We start from the raw sequence: 21,198 nt of genomic DNA, 5'->3' as shown, positions 1-21,198 counted from the left end.
GATAATGAGTTGTTTCCTGTCATTTATAGAGATGGCCGGCGGTCGTTTTGCGACGAACTTTGCGTGTTTGCTATTCGCCGAACATATGGAGAAATTCGCGCCCGCCATATTCTTTTACATTATGAAGAACTTTGACCCATGACACATCCATCAGGTGGTACAGAACAGCCAATTGAGACATTTCAGCATATGGACATATGGAAGTCAGGGGCCTAGGGGCTAGGGGCTTACTAGAGCCATTTTTATATAGGGTACGGTTCCGGACGGGGTCGCTCTTATCAGGGAGGGTGGTCTGTGGTTAGGCTATCAGGGCCAGAATAGCACCCCCCTGTAGGGCAATATCAGGGACAGTTCTTTGCCCACCCTGTCCTTTAATACCACATCATCATCTAGCCCAGGGATAGATGGTTTTTGCTTTCCCTCCGGGATTCATGGATGTGCACTGGAACCCCCCGGATTATGGTAGGACATATGGTTTCTGATTTGGTGCCGCCGAGCACCTGATTTAGTGCCGCCAAGCACTTGTTATTGCTTACCACATCTATGGTTTTTGCTTAAAGGGGTTCTGCACTTTGTTTTAACTGATGATCTATCCTCTGGATAGATCATCAGCATCTGATCGGCGAGGGTCCGACACCCGGGACCCCCGCCAATCAGCTGTCTGAGAAGGCAGCGGTGCTTCAGCAGTGCCGCGGCCTTCTCGCTGTTTACCGCTGGCCCAGTGACGTCACGACTAGTATCAACTAGCATGGGCGGGGCTAAGCTCTGTTCACTTGAATGGAGCTTAGCCCCGCACACACGGTAGTTGATACTAGTCGTGACATCACTGGGCCAGCGGTAAACAGTGAGAAGGCCGCGCCGCTGCTGGAGCGCCGCTGCCTTCTCAAACAGCTGATCGGCGGGTGTCCTGGGTGTCGGACCCCCGCCGATCAGATGCTCATGATCTATCCAGAGGATAGATCATCAATTAAAACAAAGTGCAGAACCCCTTTAACTTTAATAATTTATTTATTTTCATTTTGAGGGATATCTTTTCCATTCACACGTCCACAAAATGGGTCCGCATCTGATCTGCAATTTTGTGGAACGGATGCAGACCCAATCATGTTCAATGGGGCCGGAATGTGCTGTCCGTATCCGCATCTGTGCTTCAGTTTCCACCAAAAAATAGAACATGTCCTATTCTTGTCCGCAATTGCAGACAAGATTAGGCATTTTCTATTATAGTGCCGGCGATGTGCGGTCCACAAATTGTGGAATGCACATTGCCGGTGTCCGTGTTTTGCGGATCCGCAAAACACTTACGGACGTGTGAATGGACCCTCATAGTAAAATTATTACTATGTTAGAAAGTATATTATAGTGCATTTGTATTGTGCGGCAGTTGTGTGCGGTTCTGCTGCGATACTGCAGGTATACAGAGGGACAAGCGTTATTGAAACAAATAATTTCTACTGGTGTGATATACCAGTCGACCCCCAAAAAACTGATTGAAGCGGGGTGTTATATACCAATATACTTTCTTTATAGTGCATTTGGGTACTGTATAGTGCATTTGCGCTGCGTGTACGCGAAAAATATATTGCCGATATTTTGCATTGAAAAAAATAATAAATAGAGATCGCAAATTTGAATAATACATCTGGTATGTCACTGTCCATGTTGTGGGACTATTTGTGCACTTCTAGTAATTATTTCTTGGCTGCAAATATGAGCTGAAGGTTTTTCAGGTTCGCCTGCCATTAAAATGAATGGGACCCGCCGCGAACTTGCGGTTCGCGAACATTTGATCGCTTTCGCGAACCGTCCCGGCAGATGTTCGTCCATCACTAGTAATTTAATCCTGAAAATTGCAAAATCAGAATACCCCTTTAAGCTGATCATGTTTCGTTAAAAAGCGCCTGGAGCTTAGAGGAAGGGGGCATATTGCCCTTTCCCCAGAGATTTAACATAGTGTAAATCTATGGCTGCTCATAACTGATGAAGACCTGCTTTTCTGACTTCCGGACTCCAGGAGATATGCATCTTACTCCAGCTTTTGTTTTTATTAAAACTTGTCTTAACAAATATATCTATATATATATATATATACATACACACAGGTTCCTAGCTGCCATCTTCCTACCCCCTATAAATATGGTGGCATATTTAAATACCCAGCACCAGTACTTCTGATTTCTAAGGACACAGAGATCCAGTGTTGTCGATAAAACCAAGAGCTGAAATTTCACAAACTTGAAGACGTTGTTGCAATTATGTAACTTTTTTTTCCTGTAACTTGGTGTCATGTGACAGTTTTTTGCCATAAGATGGTGTCACTCCAGCAGATGAACCCCAGTAAGAAGAGTCTGAGGATATGATTGCTACAGCAAGGTCTGCTCCATCTGCTGCACCTGTCCCAGCAGTGATTATCACCCACGGTTCATATCATATAGCGCTGCTCAGGAAGTGCTTCTCCTGCCAGTAATATCGATTTTCTATGGATACTTGGATACATTCCTGCTGAGTTAAAACAGCTTGTGTGACACCAGTCCATATAAGAATCCGGGCAGATACGGTCAGCGCACTCATAGCAACGTCCCCTGTATCCAGCCGCCATCACACTATAGCCATTAACTCTTTGGACTGCAGAGACCTTGTATTCAATTTTTATGTAAAGCCAAGAAAATATAATAGGATGAGATTAAATTATCTTCAATTGACGAGGCGGTTTAAAGTGGCTCCTGATCTCCCTCTTATTCCTTTTCCCTTTCTTGATTTTCGTACTGGAGGTTTAGCTGCACTGCAAAGCATGGGAGAGGGACACAGCAGCCAATGAGACAAGATGAATTTCAGATTACTTCAGACTGCAACAGACAATTGGGCACATTTACTATGATTGGCTTTTTATGCCGGTCTTATTTTCCCCCTTGGGCTGATGTAAAATTTGTCTAATTTATAGGTGCATCTATGGCAGCCATTGCACCTGGCAACTAAACCACACCAGTCCCAAGTGTGAATGTTAGGGAGCGACTAACTATTGTTGCATGGCCGATTAAAAAATGGACTTGCAACTATTTTTTCTATTAAAATAGCCACAAGTCCCTTAATAAATGACCCCCAGTGTAGCTAAGCTGAAGTCGCTTATCACGCTGCAGTGTAAAGCATGAGGGATGGATAGGCTGCAACCCGCACCTCCCGTGAGACAGGAGGTAGATTTCAGACTACCTCAGACTCCAATAGGCAATGCAGTTAAGGCCTCATGCACACGACCGTTGTGTGCATCCGCGGCCGTTGTTCCGTTTTTTTTCGCGGACCCATTGACTTTCAATGGGTCCATGGAAAAATCGGAAAATGCACCGTTTGGCTTCCAGTCCGTGAAAAAAATAGGACCTGTCCTATTTTTTTCACGGACAACGGTTCACGGACCCATTCAAGTCAATGGGTCCGTGAAAAATCACAGATGCACACAAGATAGCCATCCGCGTCCGTGATCCGTTTTTCCTATCATTTTTAATGCAAACTTGACTTTGTTTTTTTTTTCACTTTTCATGTCTGTGGATCCTCCAAAAATCAAGGAAGACCCACGGAAGAAAAAACGGACACGGATCACGGAACTACGGAACACGTTTTTGCGGACCGCAAAAAAAACCGGTCGTGTGCATGAGGCCTAAGCTGGAGTCATTAACCATAGCTATGCCTTAGGCCTATTGCACACAGACGTTTTTTTTCCCCGTTTCCTGGCCGTTTTTTGCGTTCCGTATACGGAACCATTCATTTCAATGGTTCCGCAAAAAAAACGGAATGTACTCCGTATGCATTCCGTTTCCGTATTTCCGTTCCGTTTTAACATAGAACATGTCCTATTATTGCCCGCAAATCACAGTCCGTGGCTCCATTCAAGTCAATGGGTCCGCAAAAAAACGGAACACATACGGAAATGCATCCGTATGTCTTCCGTTTCCGTTCCGTTTTTTGCTGAACCATCTATTGAAAATGTTATGCCCAGCCCAATTTTATCTATGTAATTACTGTATACTGTATATGCCATACGGAAAAACGGAACAGAAACGGAAACACAACGGAAACAAAAAACGGAACAACGGATCCGTGAAACACTGAAAAAGCCATACGGTCGTGTGCAATAGGCCTTAATGGAATAGCTAAACAGAGCCATGCACTTGAAGTAATGCAAATTATTATTTTTTGCATTGACCGATCCTCTTAAATTTCGATTCACTTGCACAATAATCCAATCTCCTTATAAAATGTTTGGTACAGATACAGTGATTTATACAAAGGCCCAGTATTCTGAAAATGTCACCAATTCAGCATCTCTCTCTGCAGCTTCTCCTAATACTATCCCTTTCCTTGTGTGAGCAGAGCGCTACAGGAATCCACAGACGTCTGTCTCATCCCACACAAAGCAAAGGGCGCAAAATGCTAAGAAAATCAATACTTTCAGTTAAAGATTTCCAAGGCTTGGAGAGGAGGAAAGATACAGATCTTATCCCACAAGACAACAAAGAAAACAGAATCAAAAACAGTGAAGGTAAAAAAAAAAAAGAAAGATGCCTAAATTTCTCATAAAGAAAGAATATTCTGATGTTTTTTTATTTTTTATTATTTCAGCATATGGCTGCCTCTATTTTCTTGAATGGCACCAAGGTAGCGCCACCTTAATAGCAGTAACAATTTGTAAATGGTTGGTAAATTCTGAGACTATTTTGCATCTGTATTTACTGGCTTCTCAGATTTTGTAAAATGTCAGGGATGAATACTTATTGGCACATAAGAGGTTAAGACTGTGGATGCCTTGCCCTCGGGCCCCTTTCCCTGCTGCAGGCCCCCAGCATGTATTATAATGCATAAGTCTGCAGGACTCTTTTACTTAGTGTATCTAGTCCACATTCTCCACCGCAGCTGATTGTATTAAACGCTGACACCTCAATATTCTGCAGCATTATGTGTGGATATAACACTTTATAAAAAAAAATGTATAATGCAATTCTAATAATAAAAACTACAAAGACTAAAAATTCAAAACACAAATATTAATGCTATAAATAATTATAAATTCTAAGAAAATAATAATGGAAATAAAATATGTTACATCATCTTAAATTGCAAAAACAAATGAAAATTCAAATGAAAAAGGTGAATTTTTATAATAGAAAGTATTCAAATGTATACTAAAAATTGCATAAAAATAATGCCATTGTTTGCAAGCATAATCAAAGATTCAATATGAAAAACATAATGAATAAAAAAAATTGAATAAGGATTAAAAATACATAATTAAAATAAAATTTAATGATACAAATAAGGAAATCAAAAGGTAATAATAATACAGAAAGATGAATAAATAATTAGCATGATCATGTCCCTGATTTCCATCTCGCCAGCGCACTCTGCTGCAAATGTGACCGAACATGGTAACTCTCACAAGAATGGATTTCGTCTGAATTCTCAGCTCGTATTAAAATTCAGGAATCGAGCAATTCAGCGCGGAATAGAATGAAAAAAAAAAAGGTAATGAGCTCGCCGCCTACCGAGCTGCATTCACAACCTGCATTATGTTAACCCTTCCCAGACACTTTGGGGGCTGCCATGGTTGCAGCTGCAGGTTTGCAGTTGCTCTGTCACTTTAAGACTGTAGACTGCGACACCTCAGATGAACTTCGCTGCAGACAGTGGAAGAATAAAAAGGGAACGCTGGCCCCGCTGCTGCAACGCCATTCTTCATGATGTCATTATCCAGGTGTCAGTTTGCAGGAGGAGAGAGACTCCAGCTTGTTGCTAGGACGTGGAGGGTAAAGTTGGACGTGATTGGTTTTTCTATTTCGTCGTATAAACCAATGGAAAATGATCAGCAGGAAGCCGCAGAAAGGCACATTTTTCTCTTCTACCAGGACAAATAACCTATTGGCAGTGGCGTCTACGCAGGGGGCTCAGCGCTCTTGTATTGGCTTCCACGGGGCAAAGGCACAAAGGCTGAGCCGACAAAGAGAAATCCAAAAGCAGAGGAACTGTCGGGGGGATCAGAGCAAGGGACCAGCACTTAGAAGGAAAGGGGGGGGAGTGTTTAATGGAAGAAATTATCAGAGAGACCAGCAGATCAATCGATTCAAGTCTTGCAAATCATTTCGACCATCTGTCTACCATTACAGTTTCAGGGGCGAATAGATTGGTTGTGGTTCTCATTTGCTTTTGGAAAATGTAAGCAACTTTGTGGCAAACTGGTTAACCTGTGGGGATGGCAACTCTGTGTGTCAATCTATTTGCTAATTACTTAAAAAAAAACAACCAGTACAATAAATATAATATCCATCTCAGAGCCATGGGCAGAGCATATTAATCTTTTCACTGGTTATGTGAGCCTCCAGAAGGTGTATGGCACAGATACAACCTATCAGTACACAGTCATGTATTCTATCTTCAATAAACATCTGTTCCTATCATGTCAGTCCTCATCAGTGCAAGATATGGGGGAGAATGTATTAAAGGGAACCGTTCACCATGAAAATGCATTGTTATCTGCAATCAGCATGTTATAGAGCAGGAGGAGCTGAGCAGATTGATATATAGTCTTATACTTTGAAGTCCAGGAGGCGGTCCTATCAGTGATTGACAGCTATCTCTGCATACACAGTCATAGAGGGGAGGCTGTCAATCACTGATAGGACCGCCTCCTGGACATCAAAGCCAAGCATGAGCAGGACTTTAAATGAATGGAATACAAGTTACATTCAATCTTTTTCTAGAAAACGATGTATCAGTCGTCTCAGCTCCTCCTGCTCTAAACCATGCAGATAACAATGCATTTTCATGGTAACAGGTTCCCTTCAGGCTTGTGAATTGGCATAGGAAAGTCACATATTTTGGCGCAAGCCCTGTGTTGTGCCAAAATTTGTGACTTTTTGGCTTTCACCAACCTCGCCTCTTTTACAAAAATGGAATGAGCATTAGTGGAAGGGGTTGGCCACCAGTGGGACCTCCATGGCCCGACTTATTTAACATGTGCATAAGTGTAAGGAGGAAAGCTGACTTTAACATGTGAGCCAAAAAACTGGTGCACATTACACCAAAAATCTACAATAGCTCCCTTGCTGGATAGATTTTGGGGGTCATTTATTAAACAGAAGTACTCGTAAATTAGGCGTATTTCTGGCTTCTGCCCGCTCACACCAGGTCTTCAAAAGTGGGTGTGGCGTGGGGGAGGGGCAGGGTAGGCCTGTCTCATTCATCATTTTCTTCGCCTGGTTTAGGCATAGAAAATTGTCTAAACGTAGGACAGTAAGGAAGTCGTCTTACATTTAGAAGTGGCGGAGGATCCACCAAAGTTATGTAGAAGCCAACGCCTCTACATAACTGCGGCGGATCCACCGCCAGTGCAGGGCTTTATTAAGACCGGCATCTAAAACACCAGTTTTAATAAATGACCCCCTTTGTTTTTTGGCACTCAGAACTCCCTAAGATAATTTAAAAGAAAACCTCTTAATAATAGTATGCCAGTGAGGTTTGGTATTATAGAAATGCCAGTCTTAATACATCACCCCCCTATAATTTTATGGTGTGTCTGGGCAGCAACCAGTTAGGGTTTGGTGTGAGGAAGATGTGGAACAAGACATAGATGCAGCCTTTATGCCATTTATTTGTACAGAACTGCTTCTTCTTTGTAAGTCATCAGCAGCAGCACAAATAGAAATGTCAAATTGCTGTACAGTAAAGGTGTCTAGACCAGTCACACAATATAACCAGTAAAATTGTGGTCTGGCAAGGCAAAATGACCGAACAGCTGTAAGAGATCCAGCATGGCCTCCAAACATTAATATATTGGCCAGACCATACCGCATAGAGCTCTATCTTGCACTAATGAGGATCACAAGGCAAAAACAACTGCACACTGGTTGGAAGACAACTCTACACAAAGTTGTCCTTTTTTTGTGCTGAACACTAAGGGGTCTGAATGCTGAGCTTTCAAATGTCGACACTAAATTGTTTGCATGACTTTGCCCACTACCATTAGATAAGCATTATTTTTTTGTATTTCCATTGGATACGACCTGTGGATCTTCAGAGTTCAAAAGTCAACAAAGGACATCAATACTTTATACTGATGACTGCAGCTCTGGATGGAGGATGACATGCAATATACTTCTGTAATATGCTCCCAAATATCTTTGGAGTCCTGCGGGAAGTTTCTCACTGACACAAACCCCGTTACCAGTATGTGGGACCCTTTAAAATCTGTACGTGTTCCATTTTGTTTTTTTGGACTAGGAATCTGACTCATCCCCTGACTCTACTGCCATCTACAGGACACTTCCTCACACATCCAGATTTTGAACAGATTGCAGCTTCCTTTCTGTGTTTTATTTTTTTTTTACCATAATGTGCAATCATCAGAAATAATTCAGAACAAAGCATTTGGTTCAAATAAATTTTAATGCGGAGGAAAAATAAAACGACAATAAAGAGTGAATCCAAAAATTGTGCAAAACACGGTAAATAACATAAAGTACAAAAAGAAAGGCACAATTAAGGTGGAAAGAATAACTGACACGGAGTAACCTACAGGAAGGGACTGTACCGGGGGTATGTAAGCGGTTAATGACGGTCAGAGTGACGTGTATAGACAGAGGAGCAGTACAATGGGTACACTGCAATTACTCGGGGGCAGATCTGCTGAAGTTTTACAGTAAATATACGCACTCTGACCTAAACAAGGTAACAATGCGCCCCTTTACCATTCATAAAGCAGCAGAAAATGACATTAAATGATGCAAAGATGTACAAACAGGAGAAACCTCTGGTCTTTAACTTATAAAATGGAGGAAACATTTCAGAACGGCTCCTTATATATTAGAGAGAATTAGATTATGAGCAATTGCTTACAGGGTTCTTACACTATAAAACAAACTTGTGTCTGTATGTAAGAACTCAGAATATACTTTCCAGTACTGCAATTCCTAGTACAGGTCTCCTTAAAAATCTAATCTAATTATTACAGTAAAATGTATGTGAATAGCCGCAGCTTTCTCTGGCTGTCCACCCACGCCTCTAGTCTACTGCTAAGGACACCAGCAGGGAGGTGGTGAGAAAGGTTCACCTCGCCAGGATGGATTGTATATAATAGGCAATCACTTACAATGTAATTCCCTCACATTTCATTGGCTCAGAACTGAAGTGCCCTTTAAAACATATACACAGTTATATAGAAAGTAATCCAAGTAAAAAATAGTGTTGTTCCCTACGGCAACCAATCAGATTCCAGATACTTTTCTAGTGCACTTGAAGAATGAAAGCAAGCATCTAACTGGCTGCAGCTCCATAATATATATAAATATATATATCTATATATATCATCAGTTACGGTAAGGTATTACTGGAATGTATGATACGTGGACGTTGGGCGCTGTTGCACAACGCGTCGACGCCCAGTGATATGGCACGAAGAGTCATTTATATTGCTTACAATTAGGGGAAGGGGTAATGTGCAAATATATCGTATCTATGCTGCGGGCACAGAACGAGGAAATGGGGAATGTAGAAAACCTTGCTCCACTGCTAAACATCTTTTACAGTTTACACAAATAAATCATTTGCTTTTGTATTTTCTTTTGAGATTGAGATACATTTGGGGTCATTTAGGCTCCACTCACACGTCCGTGGTGTGTTGCGGACCCGCAAATTGCGGATCCGCGACACTCCCGCCCCCGGCACCCCTATAGAAATGCCTATTCTTGTCCGCAAGCTGCGGACAAGAATAGGACATGTTCTATCTTCTGCGGAGCTGCGGACCTGAAGATCGGGGGCCGCGCTCCGCAAATGCGGATGCTGACAGCACACTGTGTGCTGTCTGCATCCATTCCGTCCCTATAGAAAATGAATGGGTCTGCACCCGTTCCGCAAAATTGCGGAACGAATGCGGACCCATTTGCAGACGTGTGAATGGAGCCTAAGACCGGCTTTTTACTCTGGTCTTTTATATCTTCTGCGCTACCAGAGGAGGAGCCTAATTTATAACGAGGTGCAGGCCTGGTCATAAATTAGGCGCACCTCTGGCAGTCCACGTGCCTGGAGTGAAAACGACACAGGTCCCTGACTGGAGTTTTCACTCTTCTTTTACGCCCGTTTCCAGACATAAAGGTTAGTAAACTTGCTGGGGCTGATGTCCTAGCCCCCGCTACTCCCAAGTGGCAAGGGCAGCGTAAAAATTCAGTGTGACAAAGTATTCTCACACAGGGGTTTAAAAAGTTGCAAAAAGGGGTCTTGCGGCTTTATTTTACACCCAAAACTGGTGCAGCGATGTTAGTATGACTCCCATTAACTCTACTACTCCAGTTACAACCAGAGCAGCATTCACAATTCTGTTGATCATTATGTCTTCTACTCCAGTCACATTCCCAATTCTGCTGGCTACCACTCATTTTCAGCACTATCCTTCTTTGTGCATTATGGTAGAAGTAGTGTTTCTAATACTATACAGTATCTGGTGTTATGGGGTTTAACATTGACAGAAGCGTCTATTCTGAGGGGCAACATGTAGCTCCTAGGCCCATCTGCTACCCCCTCAACCGTTATAAAGTGTAACATTGCATTGTGGGAGATGCTCAGACTGTTGCACATTGTAAATACTACCAACTCCCGCCATACATTACAGCAGAGCAACCTGTGCAAATACTAGAGCAGCAACTATGATGTCTAGAAAAAGGTAATAGAAGAATTTTGAGTGCAGCTCTGGATGTGACTATAGTATCAGGCATAATATAGAATATACATGTAGATCAAGGGTCCTGCTACACGGCGACATTTGTCTTGCAGCAATGTCGCAAGCCATTTTTTGTAATGATAGTCAATTGTGTCGCAATGGATAGATTTTTTGCAATTGTCGCATTGCAGTCGCAGCATGCCGCAATGGGACACCATTGACTATCATTACAAAAATTGTCACGTGACATTGTTGCGAGACAAATGCCATTGTGTAGCCAGACCCTTAGGGCTCATGCCCACGAACGCAAGGGCTCTGTGCCCGTGCTGCGGACCGCAATGCATGGGCACATACCGTGGGGCACCCACATGCGGATCGCAGACCCATTTACTTGAATGGGGTCCGCGATCCGCATCCGACGGTCCGCACCGCAAAAAAGTAGTGCATACGCTACTTTTTTGCGGTGCGGAGGCACCGCCAGAAACACCACGGAAGCACTCCGTAGTGATTCCGTGGGGTTCCAATCCGTGCCTCCGGTCTTCATCTCCGTGATTGCGGACCCATTGGTGAATGGGTCCGCGATCCGTGATGCGGAATGCACACAGCCGGAGCCCGTGTATTGCGGACCCGCTATATGCGTTCCGCAATACGGCCACGGGGGGGCACACGGTCGTGTGCATGAGCCCTTATTCTGATCAAGCATAACATCCCTGCATACAATGGAGCTGGAGGGGATTCTATACCGTAATATGGTCTCTGGAGAGAATTTTGGCAACTTTAGATGCTGGTGAATTAGAGGGGGAGAAAGACAATTTAAAATAAAAACATGTCCTTTCTGCTGCAGCTTTCTCCCTGTAAGGCCTCTTGCACATGAACGGTTTTTTTTATTCCGTTTACTTTCCATTTTTTGCGTTCCGTGTACGGAACCATTCATTTCAATGGATCCGCAAAAAAAAACGGAAGGTAGTCCGTATGCCTTTCGTATTTCCGTTCAAAGATAGAACAGTACATGCGCTACTTTTTTGCGATGCGGAGGCACGGCCAGAAACACCACGGAAGCACTCCGTAGTGTTTCCGTGGGGTTCCGAACCGTGCCTCCGTTCCGCATCTCCGTGTTTGCGGACCCATTCAAGTGAATGGGTCCGCGATCCGTGATGCAGAATGCACACAGCCGGAGCCCGTGTATTGCGGACCCGCTATATGGGGGCCGCAATACGGCCACAGGGGGGGGGGGGGGGGGGCACACGGTCGTGTGCATGAGCCCTTATTCTGATCAAGCATAACATCCCTGCATACAATGGAGCTGGAGGGGATTCTATACCGTAATATGGTCTCTGGAGAGAATTTTGGCAACTTTAGATGCTGGTGAATTATAGGGGGAGAAAGACAATTTTAAATAAAAACATGTCCTTTCTGCTGCAGCTTTCTCCCTGTAAGGCCTCTTGCACATGAACGGTTTTTTTTATTCCGTTTACGTTCCATTTTTTGCGTTCCGTATACAGAACCATTCATTTCAATGGATCCGCAAAAAAAAAACGGAAGGTAGTCCGTATGCCTTCCGTATTTCCGTTCAAAGATAGAACAGTGCATGAGCTACTTTTTTGCGGTGCGGAGGCACGGACAGAAACACCACGGAAGCACTCACTAGTGCTTCCGTGGGGTTCCGAACCGTGCCTCCGTTCCGCATCTCCGTGATTGCGGACCCGTTCAAGTTAACTATATGCGGGCCGCAATACGGCCACGGGGGGGGGGGGGGGGGGGGGGGGGGGCACACAGTCGTGTGCATGAGCCCTTATTCTGATCAAGCATAACATCCCTGCATACAATGGAGCTGGAGGGGATTCTATACCGTAATATGGTCTCTGGAGAGAATTTTGGCAACTTTAGATGCTGGTGAATTAGAGGGGGAAAAAGACAATTTAAATAAAAACAAAGAAACACGTTTTGGCTACTAATGTGCTAATGTTTTCTATATGTAAAAAAATATCTCAAACAAATGGCACACACAAATTCACTAAAAACTAGATACATTGTTACAAAGATGTATCACATACAATGACTCGACCAGACGCATAACAGCCCATGCTCCCGCACTGCACTGACTTGGCACTACACTACGCTACATTCCTGAGATTTTAGGGCCCTGATAGACATCGACTTCTCTATACCCAGCAGAAACAAGAGAATAATATCCATGTGGCAAGAGCATAACAATGATGTTCACATGACAGGGGACTACTGACCAGAGACCGACAAAGTCAAAGAACCAGAAAACTGGTCAGTCAGGATTAAAAAAGAAAACTTACCAGAAGAAAAAAAGAAGTGTAGACAGACTTTTAAAAGAGTTTTCCGAGATTTAAATACTGATGTCCTATCCTCTGGGACCACCAGGCTGCGGCCTTCTCCGTGCTCACTAATCACAGTGCCGTACATTGTATAGTGGCCGTGCTTGGTATCACAGCTTAGCCCATTCACTTCTATGGGGCTGAGCTGCGTCTAGGCCATGTGACCGATGAATGTGTCATCACTCGGCCTAGGGGAAGCTGTAAGAAGGCCGCGACACTACTGCGAGCGCCACTGCCTTCTCGAACAGCGGATGCCGGGTGCCGGACTCTCACAGATCAGATATTGATGACCTATCCAGAAGATACGTCATCAGTATTTCAGTCTCGGAAAACCCCTTTAATGTTTTAAAAGGAATCTGTCACCTATATAGGCCCCGTTACCGTACCTTTATCCTTATTCCAGTCAGGATCTGGAAAACAGCCTGTAACCCCTCTGTGAACTGTCCCCACATTACACCTGAGCAGAGGGCGACCACTGGTCTCCTGACTGGCACTTCAGGAAAAGCCATGTATCTGTCCAGATTGTAATACAGCTTAATCATTGTATAATAAAAAGTTTAAAAAATTCTTACATGATTTATTTTTCAGTTCCTCACTACTTTCAAGATCTCTGTCCGCTGCCAGTAAATGGGGCCATCTTTGCTTACAGCCACATGTTGAAAAACTGCACTGATGTAATCCTTCTCATACAGCTGGTGGCTTGTTACATTGTAACAGTGCAGGCGAGAGTCCAAGCAAAGATCCCGAAAATGGTGATAAATTTAAACCTATAGGGGCGAATTTATCAAGCCCCGCACTCTGAAATTCTGGCTTAAAAAACTCACTAAATAGGGCTTTGAGGTTTTTGGGCTTATTTGTGCAAAGATTTTGTGACCTTCTGCAAGTTCACACCATTCACTCCAGTAGGTGGCAAAGTTGGTTAGCCTGTCAAGCTGATTTAAGCCACATTTATCAACTGAGACTTTTTTAAAAAGTTGCAAAAACTGTAGCGATCTCACTCCAGAAAAGGGGAACCATTCATTTCAATGGACCTGGAAAAAAAAAACGGAAGGTACTCCGTATGCCTTCCGTATTTCCGTTCTGTTCAAAGATAGAACGTGTCCTATTATTGTCCGCATAACGGACAAGGATAGTAATGTTCTATCAGGGGCCAGCTGTTCCGTTCCACAAAAAAAAAAATGTTTTTTTTTTGCGGACTGCAAAATACTGAAAAAGCCATACGGTTGTGTGCAAGAGGCATAACTGTGACCGCTTATAACATTAGATAGGGATAGTGGCACTTGAAGGATGTGCGTCCACATTGCTATATATATTAAAATAACATTTACTGATGACACAACCTTTCTAAAAAATCTCCCCCACTGTGCACCATTTCATAAATTTGCCTGAAGTTACAGCAGCACAGGCTCCTGAAAAACTGAATGATCGTCTATTAGAAATTTGCTGAGCTTTTTATTATACGGTGGTTTAGCTTTATTTACAGAAGACTAGACGGGCCTTTTAAACAGCAGGAGAACAGATGGCGCACCTGTCCCTAAGACCAAGTGTCTCACTATAGACTCTCACCCAATCCCTGCTGTAGAACTCGCTGCAATAGCAGGTACAGTCCGCAAAATCACAGTGAGGAACAAAGTGCAGAAAACGATTCACTTCACACAGAATAATAATAAGATGGCAAATAATATATATACCCTATATACAATCACAATCGCTGTGATGGTGCGGCTCCAGAGAAAGCGCACCATGACTACTCTACAGAAATAATATCTTCATGTGTTTTTTGGCAGGACGGGAGATATCCAGTAATCTTCATGAACACTCAACAACGCTGCCAGGTAAGGGTGGGTTCACATCACGTTTTATGCCTCTGTTTGACGTATATGTTAGAGAAAAAAAAAAAAGCATACAAAATTGCAGCACATCAAGTTCTTGTATCCTGCTGAGTCTGGTAAAAAACAAAAATACTATGCTTTTTTTTTTTAAAACAATGGAACGAGGCAAACTGATATGAAAAAACGTGATGTCACAAAGCGCGACATTGTGGCAAAAAAAAAAAACAACAACTGTGAGATCAGTATTTTCTCCTAACATTAAAAATTCCATTCCTCTGTTTTCTAGTTATATCAGTTCCTGGGAAAGTCCGGTAACACCCAAACAGCTGCCAACAGCTGTCCTGAATGGCCAGTCTGCCTAGTTATAGAGCAGTGGTCAGCAACCTTTGGCACTCGAGATATGTTGAAACTACAACTCCCAGCAAGCTCCAACACTTCCATAGAAGTTCTAAAAACAGCTAAAGCTAAGCAAGTGTCCATGGGAGGCAAAGTTTCACCACAGCTGGAGTGGCGGAGGTTGCTGATCCCAGTTATAGAGTAATACATTCCTTCCCAGGCAGATCTGTTAATCGGGAGTGTGAGGAAGGTGGGTGAGAACCCCTGTGGGAAACGTAACTACAGCTTAAGGGCTCGTTCACACGACCGTTGGTGTCCCGTGCCCGTGCTGTGAACCGCAAATTGCGGTCCGCAATGCACGGACACCTTCCGTGGGGCAGGCGCATGGGGATCGCAGACCCATTCACTAGAATGGGTCCGCGATCCCTCCGTCCCGCAAAAAGATAGAGCATGTTCTATCTTTTTACGGTGCGGAGGCACGGAACGGAACCCCAGAAGGCACTCCGTAGTGCTTCTGTAGTGTTCTGTTCCGTGCTTCCATTCCTCATCTCCGGATTTGCGGACCCATGCGGAATGACAACGGAACGGTTCCCGTGTATTGCGGATCCGCAAATACAGTCCGCAATACAGGAACGGGACACCAACGGTCATGTGAACGAGCCCTACAGCCTCCTGCACACGAACGTGTGCGCCCCGTGGCGTGCTGCGGCCCGAAAAACGCGGGCCGCAATGCATGAACACCGTCTGTGGGGCAGCCGCAGCGGATCGCGGACCCATTCACTTTAATGGGTCAGTGATCCAGCCGTTCCGCAAAAAGATAGGACATGTTCTATCTTTTTGCGGAACGGAAATATGGGTCGAAACCCCATGGAAGCACTCCATAGTGCTTCTGTAGGGTTCCATTACGTATCTCCGGACCCATTGAAGTTAATGGGTCCGCATCCGTGATGTGGAATGCACACTGAACAGTGCCCGTGTATTGCGGATCCGCAAATGCGGTCCGCAATACGGCCACAGAGCGCACACGTTTGTGTGCAATAAGCCGTACTGGTTGTCGCTGAGCTTTCCAGAGTCCTCAATGGCCAGTCTCCCTAGTAATACATTTTTTCCTAGGCAGATCTGTTATTCAGGAGCGTGAAAAGGCTGTGACAACCCCAGTCTAAGGTGTAAAGACAGATTGTCACCCAACTTTCCAACAGTCTTGAATGGCCCATCTGCCTAGTTAGGACCCCTGCACACGAAGGTGTGCTTCCCGTTGCCGTATTGCGGACCGCATTTGCACGGATGCCGTTCCGTTGGCATTCCGCATCATGGATCGCGGACCCATTAAAGTGAATGGGCCTGCGATCCGCTGAGGCTGCCCCACGGACTGTGTTCCTGCATTTTGCGGGCCGCAGCACGACCACGGGCGCACATGTTCGTGTGCAGGGGGCCTTATGAACAACTTGCACAAGTTAGCAGTGTTGAGTTCTGTAATGGCTCTACAAGTGTTGTGACCCACCTTTTCTGGAAACAAATATGACTGTGAAACAACTAGTTGGGGATTTTCTGTTTATATTTTTGGGGTAAATGATGATTTACTGTCATCCTCAAAAAACTTGCACCCTAAGCACAGGTCTGGAAGACACAGTGAGGGGGCCATCTGTAAATCTGACAGAGGTGCACGGCCAGCAAACACAATCTGAAAATATTAACTCCCTCATCACCACTCCCCGAACCTACAAACGCCAGCGGAAAGTAAGGGCCGTTCAGAAGCTGCAACTTGCGATGCGCCGACTGAAACCAAAGTCCTGCGGAGAAGTCAATAAGGCACCTCGCAGAACATCCCAAGTCCTAAGAGTGTTGTTCAGGGCAAGCTGGCGGCACACAGACTTTATACAAATATATTTATATATATATATATTACATATCTTCACATTTACAGCAGACAATAAGGCGAGAGTCGGGCAGGGCTTTTGGGGTCACACTCTGCGGATGGAAACAGCAAGATTTGGTTAACAAAAAGATTATTTTGCTTTTCACAGTTAACTACGACAAACTTCTCCTTTTTTGGCCCATATAAAAATAACGTATCGCAACTGAAAAGTGCAGGAAATCCAAAGAACAGACAGGCAATTCCTTGGGAAAGAAAATATTTACATCATTTGGTTTACACCCGGGAGAAAGGAGCTTTATGCTATCACCATGGGGACGTCATCTGAGAAGCCGGTGATCATCGGGGCATCATCGTCATCATCACCTGAAAAGAGGAGGGGTGGTGGTCACTGCATGTGCGAAAAGCGTCAGTACCATCACCAACACCACAAAGACAGACAGTGCAGTCTGGACTGTCATAAGATCCCTATAGAATAATCTGGTGTCTGAATTTTACTTCATTTCATGCTTTTAAGATTACTTAAAGGTGCACTCCACCTAGAATCGGTGCTCCAGCCTGAGATGGGGACTGCCAAGTGCTCTGCTCCTTCTCTACTCCTGGCACAGTCCATGCAATCCAGCCTCAAGTTCTGTCTGTCAGTCTGGTTGCTAGGGATACATCATAACAACCACAGTCTTGCATGGGGTTGCCAAAAATTCTTTCCCTAAGGCCTCATGCACACGACTGTGCCGTTTTTTGCGGTCCGCAAAAAACGAAAGCCGCCTGTGTGCCTTCCGCAATTTACAGAATGGGCGGCCCATTGTAGACATGCCTATTGTTGTCCGCAAAACGGACAAGAATAGGACATGCTATATTTTTTTTGCGGGTCCTCGGTACGGAGCAACGGATGCGGACAGCACACGGAGTGCTGTCCGCATCTTTTGCGGCCCCATTGAAGTGAATAGGTCCGCGCCCGAGCCGCAAAAACTGTGCCTTGGATGGGGACCTGAAAAACGGTTGTGTGCATGAGGCCTAAGAACTAGTCTGGTATAAATCTTCAGCTCAGAGGGCTTTCCACTCAACTGAAGACAAGGAAGCGGCAAGAAAGCCTCCTAGAACTTCAGGTATATTGCCCTTTACTACCAATGTATTCCATTAAGAAAGAATCCTACAAAATGTAAAAACCACCAGAAAAAATAAATCTCCCTGTAAATAGAACTAGACAGAGGTTAGACGTTCATCCCAACTGTTAGCATCATATTTGCCTATGTACGCAGCAATACCAGGATGCAGTGCTGCATAATTCAGCAAAACTGACTTCATGAGATCGAGAATGTTGCAGGCCCTGGAGTCCACCAGCTTTTCCAGTAAAGCCCAGTAATCAGCAGCGCATAAACTTATTGTGCTGTTCCCTCAGGTTGTCATGTGGCGCACATCCTACCTATATCATCCCCAGATGAGAAGATGGCGGCTCCAAGGCGTGAGCTGTAGTGACTGTTGGCAAATGCTGTGAAGCTGTTCTGAAGTCTCCGGTGCCGCATGTACAATATAACAAAGCCGCAGCCAGTGGCCACCAACAGCAAGAATAAGACTGGGACCACTATAGAAGCCACATCTGAGGACTGGACGCTAGTTGAGGGCAAAGGGTCCATTCCTGAAAACAGCAGAGAATTAAATGCGTCAAATATCCCGTAACTGCAACTTTCTAAATTATGTTAAGTTCCAATTCAGGTTTTCTATTCCTCTGCCTGCTGTCAGTAAATGAGAACATTGAGGATCAGTTACAGCAAGTTCACACAGAGTTTTTTGGAGAAGGTATTGAGGAAGTTTTCCAGCCAAAGTGAGAAGTGGATTCGAAAGAAATTGGATATATAAAAGGAAAGACGTACACTTCTTCTTCCTGAGGGGTCCACTTCTGGCTGAAAAACCTGCAGGAACTCTGCCTCCACAAACTCCTCCAAAAAACTCTGTGTAAACCTATCCTTACAATAGTATACTGCCTAGACACTCTTCTGGACATCAGACTTATACATTTTACCTGCATTTACCTGCATTGAAACATTGTACCAAACCAAATAACTAGATTTTTGTACTTACCGTAAAATCTGTTTCTCTTCCATTCATTGGGGGGACACAGGCTGGACCTTGGGTATAGCTGTTGCCACTGGAAGGCGACACTAAGCACAAAAGTATGAGCTCCTCCTTCCAGCAATACCCTTCCTACAGGGACTAAGCTAAAACAGTTTGGGCAAAAGCAGTAGGAGAAGCAAAAGGAAAAACAGAAAAACCAAACAATGTATAAACCCAGAATCACGCAGGCCACAACAAGGCCCGTAACCAGAGAGAATGGGTGGGAGCTGTGTCCCCCTGTGAACGGAAGAGAAACAGATTTTATGGTAAGTACAAAAATCTAGTTTTCTCATCCGTATCATTGGGGGACACAGGCTTGACCTTGGGACGTTACAGAGCAGTCCCAGGGATGGGTCATAAATGAAAAAGCCATCCGGCCAATCGGAGAACCGACGTCTGCAAAATTTTACGCCCCAGAGAAGCGTCAGAAGATGCAAAGGTGTGCATTTTGTAATATTTTGAAAAGACGACCAGGTAGCCGCTCTGCACCCTTGAAGGGCCGAAGCCCCATGATGTACTGCCCAAGAGGCCCTCACTGCCCGAGCAGAATGAGAAGTAACCCAGAAGGGTGGAGCCCGGTCACTGATGCGGTACGCTTCAACAATGGCCAAACGAATCCATCAGGAAATGGAAACTTTGGACGCAGCCAGCCCTCGTGTCGGTCCCTCTGCTGCAAAGGCTCAAACGGAGAGGACTGGAGAGCACTGAGCACCAGATTAAGGTCCCAAGAATTCAACGGAGGTCAGTAAGGGGGCGCAGCGTGTGCCACCCCCTGCAGAAAGGTCCGAACCGCAGAGAGTGAAGACAAATTCTGCTGAAAAAGAATGGAAAGGGCCGAAACTTGCCCTTTGAGGGAACTGAGAGCCAGCCCCAGATCCATGCCTGACTGCAGGAAAAACAAGAGTTGCGGCAACGAGAACCGAATGGGAAACAACTGGTGGCGTTCGCACCAACTAAAGAAGGACTTCCAGGTGCGGTGATAGATCCGGGAGGACGAAGGCTTCCTAGCCCGAATCATGGTCTGGACAACATCTGCGAAACCCAGAGCCCTTATTATGGCAGCTTCAACAGCCATGCCGTTAAATGTAGCGACCCCAAATTCAGGTGGAAGATCAGTCCCTGTGACAAGAGGTCCTCCCAAAGGGGAAGACGCCAGGGTTCGTCGGCAAGAAGGGAGAATAGGGATGCGTGCCATACTCTGCGCGGCCAGTCCGGAGCCACGAGAATGACGGGCAGACCTTCGGACCTGATTTTCCGGAGAAGACGCAGAATGAGCGGAAAAGGAGGGAACACGTAAGGACACGTAAACTGCTACCACGGGATCATAAGGGCAGCCGACGCCCAAGCCAGAGGATAATTGGACCTCGCGACGAAGTTCTCTACCTTGCGGTTGAAGCGGGAGGCCATGAGATCCACATCCGGCCGACCCCATCGCTCGCAGATCGCGAGAAAGACCTGTGGATGCAGAGCCCATTCGCCGGGATCGAGTCTCTCTCGGCTGAGAAAGTTGGCGATCCAGTTGTTGACGCCGGGGATATGAAATACCGACAGAGCTGGAACATGGCTCTCCGCCCAGGAGAGGATGAGCGCTGCTTCCGACATGGCTGCGGGGCTCCAGGTGCCGCCCTGGTGATTTAGATATGCGACTGCCGTGGAGCTGTCGGATTGAACCTGAATCGACAGATTGGCCAGAACTCCCACCCCCCCCCCAAGCCCTGGAGACTGGCGTCTTTCGTCAACACTATCCAGCGGAGGGGAAGGACGACATCAGCATCAGAGACATCAACCACCACCGATGGTTTTGGCGTGTTGGGGCAGGGAGACGGAAAAGTTGATCCAGGGAGGCCGGGGAACGGTCCTAAATGGTCAAAATATGCCGCTGAACAGCCCTGGTATGGAACTGCACATAGGGCACTGCTTCGAGGGAAGAGACCATGTAGCCCAGAGCCTTCATGCACTGGAGAATGGGAAGAGGCTGAGGCCGCAACAAGGAGAGGATCTGACGAC

General features: G+C 45.2%; 1 protein-coding gene across 2 annotated transcripts in view; it reads right to left on the bottom strand.

The window, feature by feature from the left end:
- Nucleotides 1-16,757: 16,757 nt before the first annotated feature.
- The window catches only part of SORL1 (sortilin related receptor 1), a 152,127-nt gene continuing 147,686 nt past the window's right edge, over nucleotides 16,758-21,198 (bottom strand). Inside the window, exons 47-49 of one of the 2 annotated variants that reach the window (XM_040431442.1) lie at nucleotides 18,503-18,715; nucleotides 17,346-17,445; nucleotides 16,758-17,174 (exon numbers count right to left, since the gene is read on the bottom strand). In XM_040431442.1, coding sequence (XP_040287376.1) covers nucleotides 17,378-17,445; nucleotides 18,503-18,715 — 281 coding nt within the window. In that variant the 3' untranslated portion in view covers nucleotides 16,758-17,174; nucleotides 17,346-17,377. Of the gene's footprint in view, nucleotides 17,446-18,502; nucleotides 18,716-21,198 lie in introns of both variants that reach the window. The other variant, XM_040431434.1, reaches the window with a different exon arrangement.

This window comes from Bufo bufo, chromosome 1 (assembly GCF_905171765.1).
Source record: "Bufo bufo chromosome 1, aBufBuf1.1, whole genome shotgun sequence".
Lineage (NCBI taxonomy): Eukaryota > Metazoa > Chordata > Amphibia > Anura > Bufonidae > Bufo > Bufo bufo.
This window is presented reverse-complemented; position numbering and strand designations above follow the sequence as displayed.